At 56.0% G+C, this 9,618-nt stretch overlaps 2 protein-coding genes across 2 annotated transcripts; both read right to left on the reverse strand.

The window, feature by feature from the left end:
• Positions 1-1,220: 1,220 nt before the first annotated feature.
• Positions 1,221-2,173, reverse strand: VOLCADRAFT_66469 (uncharacterized protein; the record flags this gene model as incomplete). The annotated part of the gene is made up of 2 exons (XM_002955960.1): positions 1,221-1,491; positions 1,974-2,173. Coding segments are annotated over 2 exons (471 nt in total), but the record flags the coding sequence as incomplete, so codon positions are not given.
• Positions 2,174-3,444: 1,271 nt separating this feature from the next.
• VOLCADRAFT_83428 (uncharacterized protein) lies at positions 3,445-8,969 on the reverse strand. The gene is made up of 8 exons (XM_002955961.1): positions 8,376-8,969; positions 8,224-8,298; positions 7,288-7,381; positions 6,540-6,599; positions 5,705-5,770; positions 5,195-5,338; positions 4,756-4,858; positions 3,445-4,230 (listed from the first exon to the last, which is right to left on the reverse strand). The coding sequence occupies exons 1-8, from the start codon at positions 8,783-8,785 to the stop codon at positions 3,986-3,988; spliced, it is 1,197 nt and encodes a 398-aa protein (XP_002956007.1). The 5' UTR covers positions 8,786-8,969; the 3' UTR covers positions 3,445-3,985.
• Positions 8,970-9,618: the final 649 nt, after the last annotated feature.

Raw genomic sequence — 9,618 nt, forward strand, 5'->3', positions numbered from 1 at the left:
CCCTGTGCGGCGGCGGCTGTGCTAGTGCCGCGAGCGGAAGAGTCGCGGTCGCGGTCGCGGTCACTGGGCATCGGGATTTGGACGTGGAAGGACTTTCTGATCCTGCCAGCTGATGTGGTACCGCCGCCGCCTCCTTCCCGCAGCTCCGGCGACTGCTGGTAATGGAGCGACGAACGGAGCATTTGCGCAGCGGCGGCGGCACAGCTGCCTCCGCCGGTTCCATGGGTGGCCGAACAGACACTTAAATTTACGTTACCGCTGCTGACGGCGCTGACGGGGCCGCTACTGCAGCGGTGGGCGCTGCCGACGGAGGGCGGACGTGAGCCGGCAGCGGCGGCCGAGCTGGCGGCGGCTAGCAAAGCTGCTCCCGCCGGTGACGGCACAGTGCGTTCGGCATGGCTGGCTGTGTTGGTGGCGGCGGCGCCGCTGCACATGGACGCCGACTTGAAAGCGTCCAGAAGGCTCCGAAGCGCGCCGCTACTGCCGCTGCCGCTGATGCCGCCGCCGCCAGGATAGCTATTGCTGCCGCTGCCGCCGCCGGCAGCGGCGTGGGCCCCGCGGAAGCTGGACGCCGCTACCTGCGTCGGCGGCGCCGACCGCCCTTGCGGCGGCGCGCTGGCAACCACTCCGCCGTACACTGCACCCGAGCCCACCGCAGGCGGCGGCGTGGCGGCGGTGGCTGCAGCTACCGCGGGCGGCGGCGGCGGCGTCGAAGGACTGTGCTGACTGCTTCGCGACGTGAGCATCGCCGCCGCAGTACGGAAACCGTTCGCCGACGTGTTATGCGTGGAGGACGGCGTGCAGGTACGCTGCGTTTGCATTTGCACATTTGAATTGTGGGGTTGAGCTGAAGCGGCAACTTGGCTGGAGCTAGTGCTACTGCTGCTGCTGTTAGCGCTTCCAAGACAGCTGCCGCTACTGCCGCTAGTATTGCTGCTACTGCCGGCTGCAACCGCAGATCCGGTCCCGCAGACGCTGACGCTACTGCCGCTGGCGGCAGCGTACACAGCGCCGGCGGCAGACGCCGCCGCCGCCGCCGTCAAACCCAACGGCGACGGCGCTCGCAGCAGACCGGACCGGTCGCTTAGCGGCTGCGTATCCAGAACAACGTCATCCGGCGGCCTAGGCGTCACGGCCGTCGCGGCGCGGCCGTACACTGACGGCGTCCCTGGCGCCGACAGCACCCCTCCCGCGGCGGCGGCCGTCGACATCGACGCCGCACGCTCCAAGTTGCTCCGAATCCACGCATGGCTCAGCAACGTCGATGCCGTGGGTCGTACTCTTGGATCCTTGCGCAGCGCCTGGGTGACAAAATCCGCCCAGGCCGCTGATGCCGTGGATTCAAAATGGATTGTGTTTGAGTAAATGATAAGGCTGGCGGTTTGCTTCTCGTCCTCCACCTCAAACGGCGGTCTGCCACAGACTAGCTCGTAAGCGAGGCATCCGACGGCCCACACATCTACGGCGGGTGAGTACGGGCGTATGTTCTTGCTCTGTAGCTGCGGTTCGGTGACGTTGGGCGACTCCTGTGTGTGTGTCGCCGGGTTAATGAGGACCTCTGGGGGGAGGGGGGAAAGGGGTGGGGTTAGGGGTTTGTGTAGCGGAGTGGCGGGGAAAGACGAACCACAAACGAGTGAAGCTGCTGCCAGCGGAGGGGGGAACGGGGGGAAAAACCCTAAGCTAGACAAACCACGTGAAGGAATGAAGCTGAGGATAAACTGATACGCCAGAATACGCCAGGAAGCAGTAATTAACCAGCAATGACTGATGTTGGGGGGGGGGGGTAAGACGGGGGTAAGACGAAATTGACGATACTAGCACTACTGAATACCAGGCAGGCGGGGATGAATGCCGGTAAATGCGCGTCCTGGTTGATTAGTTGGTTTTGCAAGGACGAGTGAGGAGGGTTGGCAAAAGTGAAGTGAGTTGACAAACGTCGGCCTTGGAGGTTATCCGTACACTAATCCGTACACTCACCAGGGGCCATATAATCTAGGGTTCCGGAGCGACTAAACGGCAGCTCTTTCGTCCAGTCGATAGCCAGACCAAAGTCCCCCAGTTTGACTTGACCGGCCGCGGTTATGAAAATGTTTTCGGGTTTGATGTCTCGATGCATGATGTGCAGCTCGTGCATGCGATCTAGCACTCGCAGCAGCGGCGCAATCACCTGCATAAGTCAAAAACAGTAAGCATCAACATCGACAACAGCACTACCGCCAGTAGCATTATTATCAGTAGCGATATCATCACCAACGGCAGCAGCAGCAGTAGCATCATCATCATCATCATCGTGCACCGCTGGACACCCAATGACTCACCTCCACACAAACCCACTGCTCAGGCAGCCTGCCGCCATTTAGCATCAGCCGTTTAAACAGGTCGCCGCCTGCATAACGTAATTCGGGGAAGGGCCGAGGCTGTGATGATGGGGCTGTCGTGAGGTCCCGGCTGGTTGAAAACGTGGAGGAGTGCTCTGCGTTCCTGGTTCGCACCTTCACAGCATTCCATGACTAAGTAGATGCCCTGTGCGTCCTCGAACGTGTCCAGCAACTGCACAACTCCCTTCTTGCCGACCTCGCGGCATAGAGCACGCATTGCCGCGATCTCCCTATCAAGCTTGTGGAAGTGCTTATCTGCCATCTTTGCCTTGTGATAAGTTTTGATTACCACGGGCTGGCCGCCGGATAGGAGACATTTGTACACGGTCGATACACTGCATGACGAACAAGAATCAGGAACAGCCCGGACTTAAGCAGCGATATGGATGCGGAGTCATGGGCTCGCGCTACTATGCTGTATTTGTATCTGTCGCAGAAGATCGCTTTCAAGTACAATCCTCCATAGGACGGTGGTTTAGGGATAAGCGATGCTCCTCAAAACCTCCCGCTGCACGCGCTCACCTGCCCTTATAAAGCTCGATCTTCTTCTTTATATCATATTTTCCTGATAGCTGGTTAGGTTGAGCGCTGAACACGCTGTCTGGAAACGAGCGCAATGATGTTCCGGTAGAAAGGTCATTTGCGCAGGCTTGCTGTGGCATGTTCCTGCAGTATATGATGTTGATTGTGCATCAGTTGCAGCTTCTGGGTAATGCAGCTTTCTTTTCGCCAGCGCCTTAGACGACTCTCGCCACAGCTGTGCAGTTTACCGGTAGCCGACGGCATCATAAACAGCATAGACTTACCCCGATAATTGCATACGTTCTTATGCAACTTATTTGATGGATAGGTTGCTACGAACGCTTGCTGCACCAACTCCTTGCGTCAGCCGCGCAACTGGCAAGACAACAGTGGCAGCGACATACAGGCTGAAAGGAGAGCGGCTACAGTACTTGCTCTACCATCAAAGCAAGAATCCGCCTTGGTGCTGGAAAATTCGTGGCCTTGTTCAGGCAAGGTTTACATGTGTTGATAAGTGGACGGAACGATACTGAATAACCCAAATGACTGGAAAGGTTTACACTAAATACCTAGCCAATTAAAACGGAAATTGTGCGGCTCAGGCTCCTTTAGCATAAGCTACGTCCCGAACAGCTACAGCAGCCGTACACTGGACGACCGTTGCCAAACCGTCTGCTTATGAAAATGTTGACGTAATTCTTATCTTGCATTCAAAAATAAATGGCCAACATACTTGACACATCGAAGAATACACCGCGATATGGGTCATGGCCTGTACGTTCGTTAGCGACAACACGCAAGATGCAAGCTCTTGTAAGCCATCAACTCACATAATAACGCACACTTCGGCGCGTACATGTGAGAACCGACAGCACGACTCTTGCAACAATTTAACCATCACATATGCCAAACACACATAACGCACACCATCGGCATTCGCACATCCATAAACCTGAGGAAATGCAAAAACTGCCCTCCGACATTTTCATCATTCATGCACTCTTTCACTCCACGACCACAAATTACACCACACCCTACACCACCTACGCGGAGACCGACATACATCACGACGCGGCGGTGGCCAACTACGTCGCCGGGCCCGCCGCTACAGCTTCAGACGGTGTTGCCGTCACCCCCGTTGCCGTCGCTACCGGGACTTGCACCGCTGCAGATGGCGTTACCGTCATCGGCGACGTGGCCGGTGCTGCTGTTGCTGACGGCGGCGGCGGCGGCGGCGCGACCGGTGGTGCCGGCGCCGCTGCCGGTGCTCCCAGCAACGATATCGTCTTGATGATGACGGCCTTCTCCTCCTTAAACTGTTCATCCTCCTCTGCAGTCACAATACAGCCCGCAACACAAAGAAGGAACCAGTTCTTACACGCCCAGCTCCCAGCGGGGGGGAACCCAACAAACCATCAACGGCAGCGGTCTCCTTTTGAACCCAGGCCCAAGGAGAGCAGGCGAGAGCGCCAACAAAAAGATCCCGATCAGGTCAGGTCCAGAATAAAAGGAGGCAAGATCAACATTTACTCCATTCACACATGCATACATACATGCATACATACATACATGCATACATACATGCATACATACATGCATACATACATGCATACATACATACATACATACACACGCCCTCCACATTTTGCCACACACACACCCTACATTGCTCGTACTAGCGCTTTGTTTCCCCCTGGTTCTGGTTCGGACCCGTTCGGACCTCTCTTGTCCTCTTCCCCAACTGACATTCAACTTCAGGATTACTGTCCCACTCTCACTCCCACCCGTCACCCTTTTCCAAACCCCCTTTCCCCTGTCCCAACCCCCCATCACCCATCACCGCCCCTTCCCTCACCCTTTTCCGTGTGAAAGTCCTCTAGGTACTTGAGCAGCTTTTCGCGGTTGTTCGCTAGGATGTCCACGACGGCTTGGGGCTTGTTGGGGTTGGCCACAAACACCTGTCGTGTTACGACGTGGGTTTTATGTCGTACATTACCGTACATGCCCATCAGTAAACCCAGCGGGATAGTGACGAGTGGCATAGTGGTCGTAGGGCAGGATGTCCTGTCCTGTCCTGTGACATCCTGCCATGTCATATAAGCATGGACCACACACCCTACCCCACAGCGCCGTACATCCGCGCATTTCATCAGACCAATACATAGTACGGCACAGGGTATACCCCCGGCATATTTTGCACCTTTTGGAGTTCCGGTACCAACCAATCTACCCAATGGCGCCCTAACGAGACTCCTCGTGTGTAAACCAACTAACTGACCAACTAACCAACCAACCTTAAACACGTGGAAAGCTTCAAACTGGATGCTCCGAGACTGGTCCTTGAGCAGCACCATCATCGTCATCAGGTGCTGTGGCTCCGACACGAACTTGAGCATCACCTTGACATTGCTGCGATCCAACAAAAGCTCCCCCAGCAGCTGTACGAACAACAACAGTACGACAATAACAGTAACCGAAATAAAAAATCTAGATTATTCAGGTAAAACCAACCAGTCTTACGCCAGGGCACGGAAAATGTTTACCGGGAGCGTCCGAGTGGACCGTGCGCACGTGATAAGAGCACCTTTTCCGGTTATTCGGTAGTAAATTCGGTAGTCAACAGATTCCGTTAGTGGTTCGGGCCCAGCCATACATTCATTCCGTTGGAAATCATCGAAGTCTTAAGTTGATTGTAAAGGTTAAGAAAGATAAGTTCGTGGTACAACAAGACTTGCGTGCTCATCATCATCATCAGCAGCAGCAGCAGCAGATTCCCACAACCAACTGAACCTCCCAACTCCCACCTTCAACGACTGTCGCCGTACCACGTAGTTGTTCGACTGCAAGAGCTTAATGTAAGCATTGAAGAACTGCGCAGCACCACCACCACACAGCACACGCGGAGGGATGGACGACGGGTCGATTGAAAGGAGAGAGGGGATGTGGAGGCGGCCTAGAGGGGAGCTAGGAAGGACAGAAAGCCGCATCGAACTAACTTCCTTGCAGCCAAGCAGCCAGGAAGGTAGGGGCAGGAAAGGGCCAGGTAGGCAGGTAGGGGCAAGTAGGGGCAGGTAGGCAGGCAGGTAGGGGCAGGTAGGCAGGCAGGTAGGGGCAGGTAGGCAGGCAGGTAGGGGCAGGTAGGCAGGCAGGTAGGGGCAGGTAGCCCAAGTAAAGTGAGAGCAGCCCTTGCCCGCCGCATCTTAAGGCGCAACCTCCCCAGCACTGCCACCACCATAACCCCCACCACAATGGCAATTCGCGCCGTGTGTGACAACGACAGCGTCAACCTCCATAAAAAACCGCACCACAAAACACACACACACACAGATACACGCTCACCCGCCATACCAAACACCGCACTGCCGCTGCCATGCAGAACCGGGCCGGATGACCGCCCCCCCCCACACACACCGCCAGCCACCCGCCACCCGCCCTCCATCCCCACCTGCACTACCTGCGACATCCCTTCATCACCTCCCCCTTTTTTCCCCCCTCTCCTCTCCCTCTTTTCCCCATCATCATCACCCCCTCGTAATCCTGGCCGCTGGTTTTTACTTTGCTTTCCAATCCCCCGGACTGCAGCGCCATCGCCATTTCCCTTCCAATTCCACCAGCCCAGGTCCCCGGATCGAATCCCACCTCTTGATAGTGCTCCTGCAGGTACTGTGCAACTACCTGCTTATGCCGTGTCAACAAATCCTGCGGAATCAGCGCCACGAAAGGGTACCGCGGGCGGAGTAGTGGGCAAGAGGGCGCTGGTTTTGGCGATCTGAGCCGTTTAGTTCGTTCGTTCGTTCGTATGGGCGGCGGCGGCGGCGGCGTGTGTACAGCGCCATGGGGAACCGCGTGAGGGTTGGGGGGCACGAGATCAGACGACAAATCGGAAAAGTGAACTGCCGGCGGGTGGAGGTGGAGGTGGAGGTGGATGTGGCCCCAAAGGGGGCCGACGTGGGTGGGGTCCGCGGGTGCTGCTAGCAGGGCCATAGCAGGGCCCACCGCGCCGTGCCTCCAACGCCCTCCCCTAGGGCTGGTGACCCACTCTTGAAGTCATCCATTCACCCATTCATCCATCCACAGATTAATCCATTCCCATCTTGAAATGCAGAAATGGCATGCTATGCAGGGCTATAGGCAGGGCTATAGGCAGGGCTATAGACAGGGCTATAGACAGGGCTATGCAGGGCTATAGGCAGCGCTATAGGCAGGGCTATAGACAGGGCTATAGACAGGGCTATAGGCAGGGCTAGACAGGGCTATGCAGGGCTATAGGCAGGGCTATGCAGGGCTGTAGACAGGGCCATAGGCAGGGTTATGCAGGGCTGTAGACAGGGCTATAGACAGGGCTAGGCGGGCTGTAGGGTCATTGTCGCTCCGCCGCCGCCCCCACCTTGAAGGTGCTGAACGCGTCCGACGCAATCTCAAAGTTCGCTACCACCACCTTTTCAAAGAACTTTAGAAACACGGGGCCGTCCAGCATTTTCCTGCGGGGTCAGAGCGCACACATACATACATACATCATACATACATACGCGCGGCTGGCAGAGGTCAAGGCCTGACTTCTGCTCCCGGCCGACCCGGGTTCAAATCCGCCTGTCTGCTCCTCGGGTGTTTGAGGAGTGTTGATATGGGAGGTGGCCCCCCATCATATGGACGATGTAGGACGTGATAAAATCAACTTGCGAGCTGACCAGGAACTAAGTTGATGCGCCGTTGATCCGCTAGATTTGGTTGGATGCTGGTGGTGAGTTGCCGAACTCAAAGAATACATTCTGAAGTCGGATGGGGTGACGGATTAGGGTGCCCCTCTAGCAGGGGAGAGCAGGGACTGCCCCGGGAAAGGGGGCCGCTGGCGAAGTTAACCACCCTGTAACAACATACATACGCGCGCATACAGGCATATAAACACACATCGTCTCATCTACCCCAACACCCATTAGCATCTTCCTCCATTCATCCGTGGCGTCCGTACAAGCCAGCGGTGCACAAGCCTCCGAAACCACGAACCCCGTATACCGCATATGCGGCCATGCGCCTTTTACCAGCCGCCAAGGAAGGACCAGGGCACGGCATGTACACACACACACATGCGTGTTGTTTGGCACCCCACCACTGAACCCACTACTATACACTGGCCCCACGACTGACGTGTTACCCCGCGAGGTGCTTTCCAGGTGTTGACGTTCCGATGTATACTACTACAAAGTCTTAAGAATCGAAGGGCGAGCGGGTGCAGTGGTCAGCACACACGGCACACGGCCTCGCACAGGCTCCTAATTGCGCTCCTTGACGTAACAGCCACCGGGGGCCACCCCTATATCCGCACCTGGCGATCTGGTCGTCCCGCAAGCAATCCCGAAGCATCGATCCGCAGTTGAGAGCAATGGCTGGCTCATCATACCTGCGGCCAGCGTCGCCGGCAAAGGATTGCGGTGGCGGCGCTCGCCTGGGCAATCGGCTGATCGACGGCGGACCCACCCGAGGAAAAGCAGCGTCGGGATCTCCGGGTGATTCAACACGTACTGAGCTCCTGGGCCCCTTTCTTCGTTCTCCCGGATGCGGACCAACGCGCCGAAAACCTGGGCGGCGTCCTTTCGCGATTCGAACTCGAGCTCCCCAAGCTGCTTTACAATCAGCGAAAGAAGGTCCGACCGACCCGCCTCCTGAGCAAAAGCTATTGCATTTTCCTTTGTTGGCTCGTGCTCGTCGTCCCCGAACAGGAGGAGTTTGGCGAAACCGAGGTACTTTGCCACAGCATCCTGAGCTTTCTCTGTCGCCCGTTCATCTTTTCTCGCCGCTGCGAATGATTCAAATCCTGCTGTAAGCTTGCTGACTACTTCTGAAGGTGTCTTTAGCTTATCCCTAAAGACCTTGTCAAGGAAAGGCATCGTTCAGGGTTATCCCTCAAGAGCCCACTCAGGGCTAAAGCATGTCTCGAATGGCCGGCCTATAATTTGACCATGATCATTACAGATTGAGTATCCTCCTATGCCTCTAGGCTGGGGCAGGAAACATAGAATGCGGGGGGCCAAAAGTCCTGTTAGCTGATTAAAATAGAAGCGTGTTGCACTGCAACATAGAACTGGTGCACACAACTTGGCTGTGCGTGGCGTTCCGCTGAGGGCACTCTTCTGTGATGCGCCGTACGATGTACAGCCCGAAACCCCCAGTTGGTAACACGTACACAATAATGCATTTCGTGCATAATTTAATTAACAGCGCTTGATAACTCTGGGACTATTTTCAAGGCGACAAGTCTGGATAAGGCCCCGGAAAGGCGTACAGATGGATACCTTACCGTTCCAGATGGATACATTCATTGGCAGCCGATCACTGCACCTCAAGTTAATGCCGTTTGGCAGTAGCTACGTTATGATGGTAACAAGTGATATCTTCGTTGTTGCACGGCTTGCATAGAATTTCGACGAAACCTTTTGGACTCCCGCGTCCAGTTCAGGGACGCGACACACAATCATGTGCTCAGATCAACACAAATTTATGTTCAAAGTTTTGATCAGTTTGCCAACCTCCTTGCCCAGTAAACGGAAAGCCTTGCCTCTGTTCCTTGCCTTGAACCATTGTCGAAGACGCGAATCTCGTGTTCTTTCGCTATGCACCTTTCCATAAACAGCCTGCTCGAGCAGCTACCAGGCCAGCTTACCCCGCAGGCATCCTGGACGTATAGCAGACTGGCTGGTACATGGACATCCGGCAGCGGTCT

Source organism: Volvox carteri (assembly GCF_000143455.1).
Source record: "Volvox carteri f. nagariensis unplaced genomic scaffold VOLCAscaffold_56, whole genome shotgun sequence".
In the NCBI taxonomy this organism is placed as follows: domain Eukaryota; kingdom Viridiplantae; phylum Chlorophyta; class Chlorophyceae; order Chlamydomonadales; family Volvocaceae; genus Volvox; species Volvox carteri.